At 40.3% G+C, this 20702-nt stretch overlaps 1 protein-coding gene across 1 annotated transcript; it reads right to left on the reverse strand.

The window, feature by feature from the left end:
- Positions 1-28: 28 nt before the first annotated feature.
- Positions 29-20675, reverse strand: LOC137946013 (TOM1-like protein 9). The gene is made up of 11 exons (XM_068792159.1): positions 20514-20675; positions 20089-20413; positions 16663-16741; positions 8119-8217; positions 7926-8039; positions 7346-7488; positions 7008-7089; positions 3710-3795; positions 3213-3383; positions 1021-1544; positions 29-886 (listed from the first exon to the last, which is right to left on the reverse strand). Exons 2-11 carry the CDS (start codon positions 20187-20189, stop codon positions 153-155), a joined length of 2133 nt encoding a protein of 710 aa, XP_068648260.1. The 5' UTR covers positions 20190-20413; positions 20514-20675; the 3' UTR covers positions 29-152.
- Between the last annotated feature and the right edge of the window lie 27 nt (positions 20676-20702).

Below are 20702 nucleotides of genomic sequence, written 5' to 3' on the forward strand. Positions count from 1 at the left end.
TGATTAAATCAGTGGATACACATTGAAATCAAAGAACCAAAAGAGATTTAATATGTAGAACAAAAAGATACTTCAAAAAAATGACAGCAAAAAAAAAAAAAAAAAAAAAAACATACAAAAAAATGGGAGGAACAAAAAAAAGTCTAGTAACTTTACAAGCTTCCAGTTTTCGTTATACTGGGTTTGCTTGGTTTTGACTTTGCAAAGTCAACTAGATCTCCGAACAGCTTATCCTCCGGCTTTGCTGGCTTCTTAGGTTGAACATATGAAGTAGTGTCATAGGAATTGGCGTTGTACCCACTGTCATGTTGCACAGAAAGGCCGTACATCTTCTGATCCAGGAACTGACTGGCCGGTTGCTGCCCATATGAATACCCTGCAAACTGTCCACTTTGCATTGTCGGAGAATACATTCCAACCATGGCCCCCGGCTGCCCACCCTGCACTGACTGCAAATACATGGCCCCTGGGCTCACTGGTTGGCCACTATGCATCTGCTGAGGGTACATACCAACCACTTGGACGCTTTGTATTGATGTGGAATACACCCCCATAGTCTGGCCAACAGGCATGGGTTGAGAATATAAGGGCACTGGAAGGCCAGTATGCATTGGTTGAGGAAACATGCCTGCAGAGGCCATCTGCGGGATATTCTGCATGGTCTGCAGAGGATGCACACCAGCCTGTTGACTCGTCGGAGACGATTGCGTATACATGCCTCCTAGGTTCATCGAATCAGTATTCTGGATAGGCTGTTGAGGGAACATGCTGCCTGAAGGAGATTGAGCACCTTGTACTGAAGCGTACAAGCCAGGCTGCATCTGTTGGTTATCTGTTTGTGTTTCCCATGGTGGTGGTGGGAAGGTTCCATCATTTGCATTTGCACCTAAACAGAAGAAAAAAATCTTATCTTGCTTATAGTAATTTAAAGCAAGGTCTACTAAATGATGACTTCATAGTTCCTACAACACTTTCCGGATGCAAATATGCAAGTATCAAGAGACAGCAAAGTACATATACCATAAGTGCCCAGCATCTGCTGCTGTGTTGGGGTAGAGCTTTCAACCACTTGACCATTCCATGCAGGATTATTAGAAGCATGATTGCTATATTGACCACCTTGGCCATAAGAAACTTGCTCAAATTGGTGCTGCTGTCCTGGGAGGCTTCCATTTGAATATAGACCAGGCTGTGGAGGAAACGACTGTTGAAGTGTTGAAGCAGCAGCTGCATTGATTGATGAAGGGTTCAAAGAATTGGCAGTACTGTCATTGTTATTCGGAGGAAACATGTCTGAAAGCAGTATCATGTCCAACTGAGAGGCAGGAGTGGTATTCGTGGTTGGTTCATTCACAGGAACAAGGGCCAGAGCATTCGCATTAGCAGTTGCTGGCGGACTGAAATCACCACTGAGAAGGTCCATATTAGGGTCCACTTTCACTATAGAGATTGAGGTGCCACTTGATGCAGTGGGAGGTGCTGGTAGCAATAACTGCTGAAGAGGGGGTTGACTTGCTCCAGCTGTGCTTGTACTTGTAGTGGACCTGATTATAAAAACAACATATGTATCTTTGTTAATACACTCTGAAAGAAAAGCTTTGTCAAGAAAGCTACCATGGATAATTTGGTTTTCATTACTGACTTTAGTTAAATGATGCAATGACAACTTGAATTAGCCAGTCAAATATCTATTATGTGTTTGTTGTGCCTGCAACTGCAACTGTGCACGTCTCTGTTACATACATCCACATATGTGTGCATGTAACAGAAAGATCAACAAAAACATTGAAATTCCACCTATGCACAGTGCCAGTTGGCGGTAGTCAGTTTTAACATTATATCCACTAACTAATGTTTGGCAGTAGCAAAAACGTTCCTACAAATCATGAATTTACCCTAGTGTATGCTGGACGTTGAAAGGCATGAGGTAGCTTAACACATTCTCAACAGATTACCAAGTAGAAATGGTGTCAGATTAAGTTTAGTGGCCATCATAATCCACGATCGGCTATAAATCTTGGTAAACCTTTTTGGCCATTTGGATATTGAAAACATTCTCAGATACACTAGAGGAACTTAAAAGATTAGTCAGGCTTGGTTCACTACACTGAAGGGTCCTTTTAAATTTTTATATCCAGGATGCAACTCAAGAGCAATGTGATCTTCAACCCAAGTTTAAAATGACACAGAATACCATCCACGATTTCACTTTCAAATTCCTAGGTTAACACATATTTTTTGCGACTGCTATCTACTACACATCACAACAGACATCACCTGCAGCTGAACACATTCTGAACAGATTTTCAAGCAGATATGGTTTCAGATCAAGTCCAGTAGCCACCATGACCCATGATCTGCTATAAATTTTGGAAACCTTTAGGCAATTCGGATATTCAAAACATTCTTGGAACACTAGGGAAAGCTAAAACATTAGTCAGGCTTGGCTTACTAGACTGCAAAATCCTTCTGAATTTAAATATCCAAGAAACAACTCAGGAGTATTTTATCTTGGACTCAAATTAAGAATCATAAGAATACTGTCCAGTATATCACTTTCAAATTCATAGACCAACACATATGTGACCACTGCAATCTACCATACACATTACATAAGACACCAGCAATACCACTTTCCTGCCATTCCTTTTGTGTTCGCAACTTTTTTTTCCATAGTGTACTTATGTAAGATTCCTTGTCAACAACTTACTAATGTTAGACATCCAAAGATACCGGTTCTGGCAAATGGATGTACTGGATATTCTGTTGCACTATTCATGCAGTAACCACTAGGCAAGACTGAAATGGAAAGTTCATTTCACTTGAAGGACAAAATATTCAAATAGAGCTTAACCATCTCAAGTTGACAATAAGAAAGGATTTTAATGTGGCAAAGATACCAAGTGTACCAGATAGTCAAACACGGGATAATAAAAAATTTGGCTACAACCATGGTCCATAGACCTATGTTATTTTAACCTTGACTTAGGTCCTGCCTTCTGAACAGTAAAGAGAAATTCTGTCACATGTGAACCATGGTGAATTGTCTATCATGAAATGTCACAAGGTCATACAATACAACAACTAGGCAGAGATAAATTGATTAATGTTCCAACAGTAATACTACAAAAAGAGAGAACATCCCAAATGATATTAAGGAGAAAAAACATATAATGTTAAATACAGGAGCCCTTAAAGAAAATTCACATTACCTCTGATCTGCCTTTCTATTGCTATCAGCATCACCAACATCTACTAGCGATTCAAGAGACTTGCCTTTTTCCACGCGGATAGCTGTACCAGAAGCAATTGCATCATGCTTGGCCAGCACTCTCTGCAAGTCATCATTCAGAGCCAATCCTTGACCAAGCAGCTCCTCATCCCTGGAAGATAAATTATCAAAGTTAGTAGGCATACACATATTTCAACATCAATAATTGAAACTTTCACAGTCATAGAGCAAAGAAAACCAAAAACCCAGCATTTTGTTTTTAATATAATGTTAATATTATTAAAATAAAACAAAATTTACAAACAATATACTTGCTTGCAGTATGGGACGATAAGGTACCACTACACTAATTAACTGATCATATTGACAAGCAAATCTAAAACAAGAGGTGTGAATAGGGTCTGAAGTCAGATATATCAATTTAGTAGACCATAGACAGCCATCGTAATGCCATTCAAAAGTATGAAGCAGCCTTACCCAGTTGTGTTCACAAGCTGCACCACTCTCTGCTTGTAAGACCGACACTGTTCAACAAGGTCAATAATAACTTCCTGCTTCAGACCCTGAAAACAAGTAGAAGAATAATTCAGCACATTAAAGTTTTGATTGCCCAAAGATTAGCACAGAGTAAACTACACATTCCAATAAAACATAGCATGGACCTGATTTTAAGGAGAAGAGAAACTCAAAGGTAAAAAAAATCAAGCTTCTATTTAGAAGTATGTACTTAATAAGATCCTTTTCCCATTTTTACTTCACATTGGCTTGTGCCTTAACGTGGTTAGTTGGTTTCAAGCTGGGTAGCTTAAGGCTTAGCTTATTATATTTCATCAATTCTAGAGCTTCTTCATATTAGTTGAATAACTTACTTTTAAATGGGACAAACAGCAAATCTAGGGCACATCTAAACAAGAAAACAAAGTATGTTACAAAGACAATGCCACTCCTCTCCTCTTGGGCAACAGAGTCTGCTAAATGGCATATGAGTACATTGACTGGGTAAGTAACATTTTTTGTTTGTTTTTTTTTTTGAGAAATTACCTCAATTGTATCTTGTATTTGGTCTCACATTCCGAGATCCGCAAATTCGGCAGCAGATGTGTTTGCCAAGTAGGGAGCTACCCTACAATCGCTGGTTGTAAGGGACTTGCTCCCTCAAATCTTGTAATTTCTCTCGTTTTATTAAAACATCTTTTTCAAAAAAAAAAAAAGTAACATTTTTTTTTTCGAAATTAAATATTCATAGTCGATTTTGGTTGGAATAATAACTTTCCACTTTCTTCCGTTTCAGTTAAAAATGTGTCATTGAATCAAGGGTGTGACAATATTTGAAACATATTTCTCTCCCGTGTCAGACAAAGACCAACTATATTTGCTTCAGTCTTATTTAGTTCTCTGTATCTTGGCCTCCATCAAATATGCTGAAAGAATCAAACTAAAGTAGACCATTATAATACAGTTGGACTTAGCAATTTGATAAATTTGGCTAGACAAATAGAATTTATTTCAACTTCAACATGAATTGAAAGAAAAGATAGCAGAAAGTAGGGATGACACTAACACTCTCAACAAATTTATGTGATCTCACCATTAATCTTTTTAAATGCCAGTGTTCAGAAAAAGAAAAATAAATAAATGCCAGTTCACCAAGAAGGAGAAAGCATAAGACCCAGGAGGATATCCCCTCAGGGATACCTTTGAGACCCATGGCCCACAAACTCCAGGTTGCCCCACTTTATCCTGCCTCTTCTGCTGCCCTCAAAGTGCCATCTGCCAAAAAGGATATAAAAAAAATAAAAAAATGCCGTCTCCCTATTCCGTGAGACAGCCCCTGGACTAGATGGTTACATTGCTGAATTCTGTATAAAGGGGTGGGATTTTCTCCAGTAAGACATTATCGACAGGATTTCTATCACAATGTGCAACTGGCAGAATGATGAGTGAATTGTTCATTGCGTTCATTTCCAATAAAAAATGTATGGATTGCCTAGGTGATTTCCAACCAATTAGGCCTGATTTCGAGTTCATAAAATATATTGCCAAATTCTTAGACAATAGGTTTAAGTAAGGTGCTATCTTAGACAGTAGGTTAAGTACGGTCTTCCCCCTAGACAATACAGATTATATAAGGTGCTCCCTCATGCAAACTTTTCATGTTATTCTCTCTGCTCTTGAGCTTCTCTCCACTTTTTCTACAAGAATGGTTGGTCCACAATCATTCTTAAGTTGGACACGAAGAAGGCCATTGACAGGGTAAATTAGTCCTTTCTTAAGCATGTCCTTCATAAGATGGGCTTCGAAGACTGCTAAAGGATGACAATAAGAAGTTTTACTTCACAACTTTCTAATGGTTTTTTAATGGCTTTGCTCATGATTACTTTAAGACATCGAGAGGGCTAAGTCAAGGATCTCCTTTGTCCCTCCTACTCTTCATGAGTAAAAGCCCTTTCCACTCGTGTTTACTCGGCTAAAAGAAATGATTGGGTCTCTCTTCCCTCTTCCACAAACTTTTTGTCAAGTGCACCAAATATTCAATTTGTGGGGAACACTATTTATTTTTGGAAATTGTCCAATCACTAGCATCAAGACTATCCTCTCAGTTACTTTTCAAAAAAAAAAAAAAAAAAAGACTATCCTCTCAGTTAATGAACTAATTTTTGATAAGTGGGTGAATTTGTCAAAATCTGAAGGGCACCTTCCCTACCTCTTATCTTAGTCTGCCTCTTTTTAATGGAAGACCAAACAAGACCGTTGGACCCCCAACATTGATCATTTGAAACATCTTCTAACTACTTGGTGGTAGCAACTTTCTTTCTTCGGTTGGAAGCCTAATGTAGCTTCTGTTCTTTTTCTCTCCTTGGGTTCTAGTTGGATGAACTCCCCTTTGTATTCTCCTCCTTTGGGGGGAGGGGGGAGCTTCTTCTTTGTTAAATCTCATTTCTCATCTTCATAAAAAGATAAAAAAGAAAAAAAGAAAAGGTTGTAAAGATCCTCTCCTGAGGTTAAGAATCAGTTAAGTTTAATGAATACATCATCCCCTTCTTGGCTCTTTTTACAGCACATTGACACATTTCTCGACATCCCTAACAGGATTACAGTGACTTGGACACACGTTCCAAGAAAAGCAATTGATTGGTTCTCTTGTGAGCAAGGGAGTTCTCAGTCAACGTCCTGCTGTTGGAAACTCTCTTTCCCTCGAAAATCTATTTCCTTTGTTATTAGTTGTGATTTTGGTGGTATACATGATGTATTTCTGTTTTTCCTTATCTTTTGTTTTGTTTTTGCACTTTTAACCCTTCAGGGTCCATTTTATGCATAAAATTTCTCAATTTCATTAAAGAAAGTCTTGTAAATACTGATCAAAACATGATAAGTTTTCAAGAGATGATTCAAGGCTTTTTCAGTTTTCAGTTTTAGTTCTAGAAATAAAATTCAAAACATTATTTTTTATTTTTTTTTTCAAAAAGTGAGGTGGTTCAGAATTCTTTTTAAAGTCAATTATACCAGCACACCCGCCCCCCCCCCCCCAAACCCTGGGTGAAACTTGAATCCAAGAACTCACGCTAGGAAACCCCCAAGTAACAATAGAGCCAAAGGCCCAAGCCACAGATGATCGATCAATAAGCTGGTCCAGAAAATCCCAAGAGAGGTTTTGTTATAACCTTCCTCATTGTCCAAGAGAAGGGAAGCATACCATGCCTCAAATATTCTATGAACAGTAAGTGTCAAAATAATTGGGAGTTTTTTAAATTTGAAAGAATTACTATGCCAGTACCTCTCTGTTCCCAGGATCTAAAGCATTTAGCATCTCCGCTAGCACATCCATAATACCCCGAGCATTTTGAATTTCTGCTAGGCTGAACAAGGAAACATAAAGTAAAAAAAAGCTCAGGAAGGTTAAGAAAAATATTGAAATGCAATATTAGTCATCAAACAACATTGGTTGCACGCAACCAAACACAAAAATGGCACCAGCTACTTCCAGATGATCAGGGAAAATGGATTCCTAATTATTCCACTAATAAAGTAAAAAGAAGCTGACAAATGGAGCTGGAATGAGAGATGTATTATGGAAATGACTTGGTAAATGTTAGAGACAACAGATTGAAGTACCTCAAGGTTGGAAGATCAGAATCAGCTGCTTCTTGCCGATCATTACGTATATTTGGTGGATAAGAAGAAAGAGGCTGCGATTGTGGAGGTGTAAATATGGGTGCTGCCCTATCGGGTCCCTGAGGGAATACTGCTCCAGCACGCTGTTGTACAAAAATTATTTATTTCCCTAAGACTTCAAACTACACATAAAAATGTTTTTATCATATACAGAAATGCAGGATGAAAGACTAGATATGGATGTTGCATGACTCCAGCAGTTCACCAAGCGAGATGAATAGTTGCACAAAAATGACAAAGTAATTTGGAGCAAGAGACAATGTGCAACTGTTAATTCAAATATTCAACATAAAAATTGTGAAACCTCTCCCTAAAACTTGTGATCAAAATCTAAATGAAAGTCATCATATATCAACATGAAATGCCACAAAAGGTGACTTTACACAAGAGAATGTAGACCATATTTTTTTTGGAAAAAGGAATGTAGACCATATGCTTCAAAGACTTGAGCAAGACCCTCTAGCACCTGCTCAGACCATAATATTATGTAAAGAAGATCTTAAAAACATAACTATCTTACCAACAGCTCCTGATATGCGGCATAATATTGTGGATATCTTGCCCTTGCACCACCAAAAGCCTCTTGCCATGTATCTACTAGGACCAATATTTTCTCCTTGACATGAAAATCAGGCTGCTTTCATACAAAAAGAAAAATTATAAAAATGGCAAGATACAAATGCAAGAAAGATCTCATGGTGCTAAGCGTATACCTTCTTTTTCACAATCCTCACCATCTCATGCAGAACATCTTTCTCAGCAACATGCATATGAACTATGTCTCCACAATTCTTTATTATTGTTTCCAGCAGCTAGAAATGGTTGCACAGAGTAAGTCACACACTTCTCAGATATTCTGAGCAATTACATCATGATCTAATTAATATGGCTTCACAATCTTCAAACATCGGATAGTATCCACTATTACAAAATAGGAAAGAACTAGTTCTTGAGGAGGCAACTATTAATGAAAAGAATAGTAAAACAGAATCTTGCAAAGGAGCGGATGCCCTACAAAAATGGATATCATCAAATACCACACGCTCTAGACACTGGGCATCTAAACCTATCAAGGAAGTTCACGGACTGTCCATAGGTGGTATCCCCATCACAGAAAAGCTGCAGAGCTAGCATATTTCATCATCAATGAAGACGCAGAGATCCTAGCACCTTTTGTCTTCTGTAGTTATTGGCCTCTATATTCTTTTTTTTTTTTTTTTTTTTTTTGAAAAGGTGATGGTTTTATTAAGAGCAAAGGAAAAACAACAAAAACATTTAAGGAAGCACTCCCCTAACAGCAAGAGATTGCAGAGAGGTTCCTAATTTAACACAAGAATCAGCAGTAGAATTTGCTGATCTGGGAACATGAGACCAAATACAAAAAAATAGAAGATACAATTTCAGAAATGTCCAAAAAAAATATCCCAATTCTTATGTAGTGTAAAGTTCCAAGGTTAGACAAACAACAATAAGATCTTGATATAATTAACCAAAAGCCATTTCACCATTTAGGAATACTTCTAACTGCTGCATGTAGATGTTTGATATTCCAAAGAAGAATTTAATAACTTTAGCAAAAAAACATTGTGAAGTCATCGACTTCAATATGAGAGAACCCAGACATTTATATATCAACCTAGTTAGTCATGCTGGATCACAGAATGAGTGAGCAAGTCACTGAGATATACATCAAATTTAGATGTTTGAATTTTTTCCACAATATCAATTTGTTTACACTTTCTCTGTCAAAAATAAATAATCACTTTACTAAAACATTTATGAAAAATCTAAAAAATAGTATTAATCACATTAGATATATTGACCGCTAACCTTTCAGCTACTATTCTTCCAAAGATGCACAAACTTCCAAGATTTACTTTCTTCAAATCCATGAACCAGAGACATTATACAATTGTAATGGAATATGTTTGCACAACTTTTGAATAACAACAAAAGGAAAACAAAGCAATATAAAGCACATTCTTTTTGCACAGCATCGCTTAAACTGATTCCAAACGACATAAGTATTTGAATTTGTATCACCTTTTCTTTATAAAGAAACAACTGTATTAGCTAATATTGACATCTGCCTAAACTTAGAGCACGGTTGAGTTTGCCCTAGGGGTGACAATTTACCGTTTACCATTTTTCATTTACAATTTATTAAATTGAATAAAAAGGGAACATTTGGATAATTTTACCCAATTACCGATTTATCATTTGTTACAATGAACAGAAATGGATATGGGTCATACGTATCCGATTACCTGATTATCCAATTATATATAAGAGTAATTTAATAATTTCTAATTGACCACCTGAGGGGGAGTGGGTGCAAACATCTAAGCAATCACCTTCCAATTGGTGCGAGGGGGGCACAAGAGAGACACTCGAATTCCTTTCTAGAGTGCATCCAGGCAGAAATGAGGCCCATGGCAATGCAAGAGATCTCCGTAGCCATGCGGGAGATAAGTTCAAATCTCTTAGAATTCCTCTCCTTCCAGAGGCACCAAGGGATGTGGGCAACGCAAATAAATAAAAGGAGTTTGCCCCAGTTTCAGTAGGCTAGTCCTAGAGGGGAAGAGAAACAGAGTGCTCAGGTCCTGAGGTATAGAATACTGGAGGCCCAAACTGCTGAGTAGAGATGACCATACCTGCCAGGCGAAGGAGCAAAGCAAGAGTAAGTGATACGTAAATTCCTCCTCAACCCTACAAAAAGGATAGAGAGGATCCGGGGATGAGTTGCCGCATCGAAGAAGATTGTCGATTGTGAGAATCTTGCTATGACAAGCACTCCAAAGGAAGAATATGATACGAGGTGAGGACCGGGGGGGGTTGCTCTAAGGTGCCAAGCTTTAGCAGCCGGGTGAGTAGTAGAGGTTCTGGTCCAACCATGAGGTGCCGGTAAGCCGAGGAGACTGAAATATGACCATTGTCATCGAGGAGCCAAATCATCCAGTCAGCCACATCAGCCCAAATAGTGACATCACCAAGATCATCAATCCACCCGCAATGGCAATGGCCTCCTCATTAGAGAGGTCACATCTCAAATGGAAATCCCATGAACCATTTACCCAAGCATCAATAACAGAGAGGTCTGACTTGATAGGTAGCGGAAAGCCAAGTATTTAACCCCAGGATCATAACAATACTCCCCCCATTATGAGCCGACATCATCGGCGGCCCACTCTAGCGACACTGGCCCGGCCCACTTTTTGGGTCTACCAGTAATTTTAATCCGGCCTCTAGGTCGCCCCCTCCAGGATTCGAACCCGCAACGTGGTGCCTGCTCTCATACCAAATGTTAAGCACCTAGCCAATACTACCCAAAAGACCGGCCTGATAGGTAGCGGAAAGCCAAGTACTTAACCCCAAGATCATGATCATGTAGTGAGCTGAAGAAGCGATTGCCCGCCAATCGGTTCAAAAATTGAGACTGGATCCGTTACCAACAAAAAATCTGACGGCCGACCGGAAGACAGGGAACAAATGGTGAAATGCTCTCCAGAGGGGAGAGAGGTTGTGCCTACTGCCATCTAAGATCCACTTAACCCCAAGAAGGCAGAGCTTAGAGGCTACTATCGGTTTCCAAAAAGCCACTGAGCCAGAACTAACTTTTCAGAACCACTTGAGGAGGAGAGCCGCTCCCATATCCTTAGTGTGTCTAATCCCCAATCCACCCATAGTCTTCAGCATACAGACATCATCCCAACTAACAAGGTGATAATGAAACTCATTGCTGGTTCCGCGCCACAAGAATCCCCTTTTTATCATGTCAATACGTGGCAAATAGAGGTGGGGTAAGGAAAGTAGAAAAGGATATAGTTGAGTATACCCGCCAGACAAGAGTTGAGAAACATCAATCTACCAGCTTTAGAGAGGAGCCACCTTTTCCAAGTAGACAAGCAACGCTCAAGCCTATCAATCATCGGGGCCCCAAGCCCTTTCTGTGGGCTGCAATCAATGAGGGAGCCCAAGATAAGTAAAGGAGAGTCGTAATCGAGCAACCCAAAATGTCTACCATAAGCTATAGTAAAGGGGGGTCAATATGAATTCCCATAATGGACGTCTTGCTCCAGTTAATCTTCTGCCCAGATGTGATCTCAAAAAGACCAAGGAGAACCTTGATATTTCGGATTTGGTCAAGAGTGTATGTGCCAAAAAAAATAGTGTCACCTGCAAACTGGAGGAGTGGGATGTCAAAGGCACTCTGATCCGATATGGCAAGTCATCCAAGGCTGCAGGTTGAGTAGAACATAGAGAACAGGTACTTAGCAATAATATTGAAGAGAAGCAGGAGAGGGGATCTCCTTGCCAAATATCACGGGAGCCATGAAAGTAGCCACAGACGGTGTCGTTGAGAAGCAATGAGTAAGAGGCTAACAAAATGCAACTTTGAATCCAAAATCTCCACTTGTCCCCAAAGCCCATACACTACATGGCATCGTAGAGAAGAGTCCAATTCACATGGTCAAAAACTTTTTCAAGGTCAAGCTTGAGGACAAAACGGGGGAGGCTAAGTTTGGAGAGGTGGTCGATAATCTCATGAGCAGCCATGGCGGAATCTAGAATATCTCTACCACAAAGAAAAGTACTCTGACCTTTGTGGATGATAGTGGGGAGAATAACCTTGAGACACCGGGCCAGGATGCGAGCAACTATCTTGTGTGGGCTATCTACAAGACTAATCGGTTGGAAGTCACAAGGATGCTCAACATTTGTTTTCTTCATAATTAGAGCGATGAGGGAAACACCAATGTTCTTGAAAGTGATGCTCTGGTCATAGAAACTGCGAACCATGGAGAGAATGTCCGTCTTCAAGGTAGGCCAACATGATCTGTAGAACTCGCCATGTAACCATTGGGGCTCGGAGCTCTATCACGAAGGAGGCCCATGATGGCTTCCTCAATCTCAAGATCCAAGAAAGGAAGCTCAATGAACGCAACCAACACGGGAGATATCGAGAAGGACTAAAGATACGAGAGTTGAGGACGGTGGTTGCATTCTTACCCATACAAATCTGTGAAAATATTAAGGCATCAGTAATAGAGGCCCTATAAGAGGTAACTTCATTGTCAATAGAAATAGAAGTAACCCGGTTAGTCCTCCGGCGAGCCGAGGCAATGGCATGAAAGAATTTCGTGTTGGCATCAACCTTGACCAACCACTTAAAATGGGCTTGTTGCTTCAATTGCACCCGCTCGGTGTGAATAATAGACTGAAATTTATTCTGGAGATCAGCAAGATGAGAAAATTCAGAGTAAGAAAGGCACATTTGCTCCTCAATCAAGTCAAGACCACCAATCTAAGAATGGAGGGAAGACTTATCAGCAGTGGCAGAAAGACGATATTCCGAGGACCAAGACTTGAGTTTACTCTTAAGTTGTTTTAATTTGCGAGGGAGGATCCAACCATCATAATTTGAGCCCCAAATAGTTTCCCACCAAGAGTGAATTCGGTCAGTAAACTGATTGTCAAACAGCCAAGAATTGTCAAACCAGAACAGAGTTGGGCCCCATTTGCCAATTTTAGTATCAATATGGATGGACCAATGATTAGAGCCTGCATGGTTCAGAACTGAGCCACCAACATGAACATAAAGTCTTAGTCACACCCTAGTGGCAAAGAACCAATCAAGCTTCGAAAGGATAGCCAGCTTTTGACCATTGAACCAAGTAAAACTCTTACCAGAGTGGTTAGTCTCCTCCAACTCAAAGCTTCCAATGAAGTCAGCAAAACTGCACATAGTGGAAGAAAATCTGGTTTGTCACTACAAAATCTGATTACATTAAAGTCTCCAGTAAGGAGCCAAGGGATAGGCCAATCAGAAAGAATGTCAGAGAGCTCATCCCAAAGAAAGTGATGATCCCAGTAACGAGTGGGACCATAACTTCTGGCAAGGCCCCAAGTGAAGCCGGTACATCTGTCCCGTAATTTAATGCCGATAGAAAAAGTGTTAATGATATGGTCCATCATATCAACGACAAACAAGATCAAAAGGAGGAATCCTCCTGAGAAGCCAATAACGTTAATAGCCAAATTGTAATGCCGTAAAGAACTATTGTGTACGGTCATCTGGCAGGGGAAAGCAAAGCTCTCTAGTGGGTGAAAAGCTGAGATCATCAGGAACTACGTCCACCGGGGTGGGGGTGCACTGCTGGATTCCCCTCTATAAGGGATGCTGGGCATGTTGTGGCGCCGATGCTGACAGGTGGCTATAGGAGTTGGCGAGTGGGCTGAAGTGGGATGAGACCTAGGCTCGCCTGCCGGGAAGTGTCTAGGACAGTTGATGATCAAAGAAGTGAAGTCGCAATTAGAGTACGAGGGGGAAGCTGAATAACGGGGTCCATCGGGCGACTGCAAACAAAAGGAGCAAAGATGGCTTCAAGGGGGGTAGGGGCAATGGGTGGAGACGGGGATGCCAACTGCGGAAGGTGGAAACTCTGGGTTCTCGCTGGGATAGGGCGGAATTGCAATGGTTAGTAGAAATGGAAGCGTAGGCGGGGGCAGTTGAGAAGGATAATGAGGGAGATTAATCGGAAGTGAGCTGGCAGGGACTCCTGGTGAGGGGGCCTCTAGGTGGGAGAAAAGCAAGCCAGGTGGCGCGAGCAGTGGGAGGGCTTGGTTCAAAAAAAAGGTGGGCTGACAAAGGGCAAGGAGATTAGGATGGCAGGGCTGCAGGGGTGGTGCTGAATTTGAATTGAATGGGAATGGTGGCAGGCATCGCAATGATTGTCATGGGGGGACATACCGAGTTAGGGCGATCCAGGCGACTGGGTTGGCAATCATCGCCTAAATGGTTTCCGGCTAGAGAGGCAGCATCTTCAGCATCGCCGATGAACTCATTGAACAAAATGTGAATGCCGAAGAAACTGCTTATCCAACATCCCGCCGCAGAAAAGATTTTTTGAAGTGTTCACAGTTTGGTTTAATGAACAATCGGGTAAAATCGAGTCTACGATGGCTTGTTGTGCAATCATTGATTCTGATAAGAGAGCCAAAGCGGTCAGCGATAAGCCGAAAAACTCCCACGTCCATAGCTCTGGTGGAAGGCCAACAACCAGAAGCCACTGACCGAAGCCGCAGTTGCGTGAGGATGGGGACTAGTCACGAACAAAGGAGACGAATGCTGAGGGGGGAAGTTGAGTAGCCATCCATCGATCCTCAAGCGATTGGAAGGATACCGACCATTTGTTAGGATCCAAAAATGAGCATTGTGGCAGGTAATTGTCTCAGGTGTCTAAAAAAACAATCGGAAATGCACACACCATCGGTGCCAAGGATGTCCAAAGAGACAGAAGCAGCACAAGCTAGCAGCTTGAGTCCAAGCCAAGCAAATGCGAAGAGATTGAGATGGTTGACTAGTCCCAAGGAGCAGCAGGTTCAGATTGTTTCCGTAGAGGAGATGAGCTGATGGGGCATTAGTGGGACGTTCAAGGTGCTGGTTTCTCAGGCTGGATGGAAGCAGAGGAAATTCAGCGGGTGCGGGGGACTGGGGCATTGGGATGAAGTATTGCAGACACTGGGATCAGCCAAAGTGGGTGTTTATGGCTTCTGGGACAGTGATGTGGTCTCAGTACTGCGTAATGCGGCAAACCTTGGTGTTGTTCCGACAGATGACAAGAAAACAAAAGCACCAAGGTCCAGTCCAGAGTTCCATGGACCTTGCGAAGATTCACGATCGAGTCTAGTTGCCTTTGTGAACTACCCAATGAAAGACTCGCACGCCGATGGTGATGAAGGTTCTCTGCGATCCAATTTTCATCGTCACCTGGACACAGGGGTAGCTCGAAGAGCCATGCGCGTAATTGATAGGGAGGTGGGATCATAGCTGAATCGGAAGGGGGCGGCGAGAAGTGTTACAGCAACGCCCGATTGTCTTCGTCGAGTCGTCCTTCTACGGATCGTAGTCCATTTGTGGAAACATCTTCTTCCTCTTCGACAGTTCTCGTAATGTCATTCAGAATGCTCTACCGGAAGCTTCCTCCCGCGTCGTCATCAATTCTCAATGGCCTAAGATCAGAGCTCAAACCGTCCTTCTTCCTTCGTCGCGATACCTGTCGGTGACTCACCGGAAGGCTTCTTCCCATGTTACCTTTGGGCTTCATCCCCGAGATCGACGGGGAGGGTGTCAGCAGTAGTAGTCACAATTGGGAGGGGATTCCAATGTGTCTCTCTATCTCGTCTCGGCTTTCACCTCACATGTCTCGTAAGTTTTTTTTTTGTGTGTGTGTGTGTATTTGACAACCATTACTAAATGAGTGCATGTGTGTTTGACATAAAATATGATTCAATTGTCTTTTTTTCTAAGGATTGTATAATATTCTTTAAGGACATAGTTATACATTAGAATGACATTGTTCTTAGGTTTTTGTGTATATGATAATATGATTTTTTATACTTTTATGGTTTTACAAATTTATAAGTTGTTTTTGTTATTATTCCATTTATTAATCTACCATATGATAAATGGATAAATAAACGATATATGGAATAACTTATTCAATATGCTGATATACCAAATATAAAAGGAATGGCATATGGAATAGATTATTTTGTTCTGTTTATATACCGTTCACAGCTCTAGTTTGCTCCCTATGTAGAGCCTCCAACTTGACACAAAGAAGCAAACAGTAGGTGAATACAATCCAAGTATATAACAATTTTGTTATCTGAAAGTCATGAAAATCAATAGTAAGCGACTTGTTATTTGAAAGTCATGAAAAACAATAGTAAGCGATTTGTTATCTGAAAGTCATGAAAAACAATAATAAGCGACTTGTTTATCTAGAAGTCATGAAAAACAATAGTAAGCGACTTGTTTATATGCTAGGGCAAACATAGCAAACAATCTCAAGAAGATGATCAGCTGAACAGCTGTCAATGAACAGAGGACTATAACAACCAGAGGGAGATAAGAGGAGGTTCCCAGGTCCTGCAGAGAGCCATTACCTCAATGAAACATGCTTACAGTTCGATGCCAATACCTCATCTCGTGTACTTCATTAAGAAGACTCCCTAAGGAGATGAAAAAAACAAGAGGAAAATATACAACAAAAGGCAAGGGGCATCCACCCTATCCAAAACATCCATTATCACATTTGAACTCCTGGGGAGTGAAACCAAGTGATACTAAGCGCAATACAAATGTCCGCTCATTAATTTCACATCTGGATTTGTTAATAACAAGATCAAGGGCAGCTGGCAAACAACAGCAATAGTACATGCTAGAGAAACTACAAAATAGTAGTGCTTACCGTAAGAGCAAGAAGCTGTATCTTTGGATTCTTATGCCCAATCCTCTTTTTAAGGCCTTTCACTACATCCTTAGCTTGTCTAAGTAGCCAAACCAAACAAGAGAATGATAATGTCAGTATACCTCAACAACATATGCAATATCTTTGTGCAACAAAGCATTACCCAGTAGATTACAAGCATCATGAGTTGGCAGCAATGGCATAACTTTCAACTATTGTAGCAAAAACAGATACACAGTTTTGAACTCAATATTTTGCTTGGAGTTTCTTCAGTGCCAGAGATAGCAGAGTCATGAGCTTCAGGCTTTTACATTATTGCAGAAATGGACAAAAATCAAAGGTGAGACAGTAATTTAAAGGTACATTACAGGACAAAAATTGAGAACCCAATAACGGTACTGGCTTCTCTCACTTGCCGCTTGACTTGCCTAGTGCAAGACAAAATCCAGCATAAAATTGTCAAATATTAAACCTCATCCCTAGCATGTTCTAAGCATTGGCAGTGGGCACTGGACCACCATTACAATATCAGCTTTCAGTTAAAAAAATATTGTCGACAGAAAAACACTTTGTTTATCACTAAATCTAACATGCAACCAGCAAGATGACCAATACCCCAACCAAGAAATTCAAATAACTGTGGTAGCAATAACAATCCCAACCACTAAACATTGGGAAACAGTAGAAAACTTTCTATATCAAACAGTACAGACATGCAGACCTACATAGTGATTCAGAACTCCCATGTAATGTTATGAGAGTTCGCTATTTCTCTGAACTTCTTTTTTTTAATGGGTTCTCTAGACTTCATTTAAAACAGAAATTTGCAGAACAAGGGCCCAATAAAAGGGAGAGTTTTAGTACATGCCTTCAAGAACCCATAAAAACCATAACAGAACTCCAGCATGTGGTCAGTTTTTTAATTTATGAAGCACATGTTGGAGCACGGGTGGCTAGTATTGACAATAGTCAAGCAACTAACCCATGTTAACTTTTGCAATATTAGTCTATTAGACTGCCCAATTCAAAAGGTGTTCAACTTTTAAGAGTCCTGTTATACCGCAATAACAAAGAAGATCTATCAAAGAAAAACAATGAAGATTTAAAATTACAAACTAGTATTGCAAAGTCAAATTATGATGCACATGTTTACTGTCAGAGCACAGGTGGCCAATATTGACAATAGTCAAGAATCTACCCCATGTTAACTTTAGCGATATTAATCTATTAGACTACCCAATTAAAAAGGTGTTCACCTTTTAAGAGTCCAGTTATACCACAATAACATAGAAGAACTGTCAAAGAACTGAAGAACTGTTTTACTCAAAAAAAAAAAAAAAAAAAAACATAGAAGAGCTGTCAAAGAAAAATGATGAAGATTTAGATTATAAATTAGTGTATTTATTGGATGAAAAAATGCATCACTAGCATTTGCCCTATTCAACTGCTGGTCAGTTTCATTATTCTACGTAATGCATCTCCAATTAAAACAATAATGCATTTTGTTCAGAAAGTGAGACAGACCTCCCATACTCGTCATTTAATTTTGGTATGTCTCGTGTAATGGCCATTTCATGCCACAAATAGCACCTGCTCCTCATCTTCTCACGCAGACATGTACCTCTTAGCCAAATTACTATATCCGCTTTTCGCTATACTTTTTTTCCTAGGAATGAAATCCCTGTACACATAAAGATTCCTCCCCATCTAAAAAGTGAAGAGAGAAAAGAAAAGAACGTCCTCCTATCCAATTTCTTACTGAGAAAACATTTTTTATAATATTACTACACAAGTTGGTTACTTGGGTATGTCCTCAAGAAAATTCGAGTTCTTGAAGAAGAGAGGGAGGGGTGAAAGGACATTACATTGAACTGGAACTTAGTGGTTCACCTCTCAAAGAGGAAGGACATCAGACATAATAGGAACCAAGTGGCTCACCTCTCAGTGGTTAGACAACTGTCTACAGTAGTAGGATCTCCTACTATGCCTGGTCGTATCAAACTCAACTTGACTGGCTGCTTGGTTGGGAACCATGGTCAAGCTGCGTTTAGCTGTGTGTTTCACATCCTAATGGACCAATTATTCTCTCTTATGAGGTCCTTCGGGCATCACTGATACTAGAAGCTCTGCATTTCATGCCCTTCTTCGTGGGCTTCAAGTTAATAGCACTAGATTCCAAGAGCCATTAGTTGTGAAAGGGGACCCAAATCAGTTATTTCATGGTGCTCAGATGAGACATTGGCAAGCTTTTACATGAAATTAAAGATCACTCTTTCCATGTTGTATCCAATTGGATTCATGTAAATCATTCAGCAGATCATCTAGCGACGCTTTAGCCAAGGAAGGGGCACGACTCGATTCCCTTGTTGTTAGATCTTCCTCTTCTTAGCTCCATTGCCCCCCCCCCCCCCCCCCCCCCCCCCCCAAAACAAAAAAAAAGAAAGTTCGAATGCTAACCAAAAAAAAAAACACATTTATGCAAAACAAAACAAAGAATGAATGGCATGACTGGCAAAATAAGAGACACAATACCTGTTTAACACGTAAAACCAACTTGAAAAAAAGAGTTAAAAATGCAATTGCATGATAACTTTGAAACATAGAGTACACATATGAGGTCAAGAGAAAAGAAAGAGAGCATTCCTTAAAACATAGCATGTGCATGAAATACTGAAACAGAAATGTCATTTACAAGAAGGAAAAATAAAGGTGGAAACAAACCATGAAAACTGTAGGCCTGATAAGGAACCAAATACTGTTAAGTTTTTTTCCTTAATAGAACAAAGATTCTAAAGGAAGAGAAAGCATCTAACAGAAGGAATCAGTGGTTACGAGGAATCCAAATGGCGAGTACCTAGCTATTGTTTTTCAGTGGTTAAGGACAAAAAAAAAACCTTTCCATCCTAGCCATAAATCTAAGTAGCAAACGTATTTATCTTTTTCTATCTACTCTAACTGATCAATCAACTACAAGGTTGTCCTCAGTGCAAAAACAACTAAATTTAATTTTCTTCCAGTGGCCCTACGTCACGGACATGCACCAGAGTACGTAGCTCACACCAGATTATTCCACACTCAGTTTATCTCATGGTAAGCAGCTAACGAATATCTGAATTATATGCCTATAAACATCAGACAACCACCCTGTCGAAATCACCTTCATAGGCAATCACGAACAGATTGAACGGAAAACTCATATTTTCAACATATACAGGAAGAATAAACCAAGCCAGAAAAAAAAAAGCAGAGCAATTTATCCGGCTAATTCATAAATGAGTAGCAAATATATTCTTAGGAGGGAGTCTATGAGAAAATTGATTTGTCCACGCATCATTGGCACTCAAAATCTGGAATTCAAAAACAGAAGCAACGGTACGTGAACTAGTTCAATGAAACAGAGAAAAAAATAATGAAAGAAAAAAGTACCCTGGATCATGATTCAATATATCACAGATCTCGAGGTTCATCGCCCAATCCGGACCGATCAGCATATCGCTAGTCGCTCTCTCCACCAATGAATTCACCATGTTTCTCCAACAAACGGTGACACACAAATATCTCGTTCACCGGGAGCTAAACTTCTCCAGCAAGATCGGAAAGAAATCAAGCAACGGGAATCTCCTCTTCTCAAATCCCGCCGATCCGAGACGACAGAGAACCACACGACAACTCGCACCAAAACGATCCAAAAACGTAGCTTGAACAAGATCAGAAGGAATCACTAACCAGATAAAACTTCCCGGTGCGAGACCTGCGTAACCCAGGAAATCGCAACGAAAGGATCAATGGCTGTGAACGGCTAATGACAGAGAGAAAACAAACAAGGGAATTTAGGTCAGAAAAGCTCGAACCGATTGAGAAAAAGCAAATCTGGTTTCTTGGACTTATTTCATCCTTTTCTTTGGCTGTATTTAATTATCCTCCGCTTTTTTTTTCTGATTTTTCACAAAATCCTTTTCCTAGGGAAGAACAGAAATGGAATTTCTCCCTGCTACCCCAACCGGACTCGTACAACCATTTTCTCCGCTGTAGCTGATTAT

This window comes from Aristolochia californica, unplaced genomic scaffold, assembly GCF_029961685.1.
Source record: "Aristolochia californica isolate CCGP_79_NKW_82.1479 unplaced genomic scaffold, dmAriCali1.0.hap1 SCAF_12, whole genome shotgun sequence".
Taxonomy (NCBI): Eukaryota; Viridiplantae; Streptophyta; class Magnoliopsida; order Piperales; family Aristolochiaceae; genus Aristolochia; species Aristolochia californica.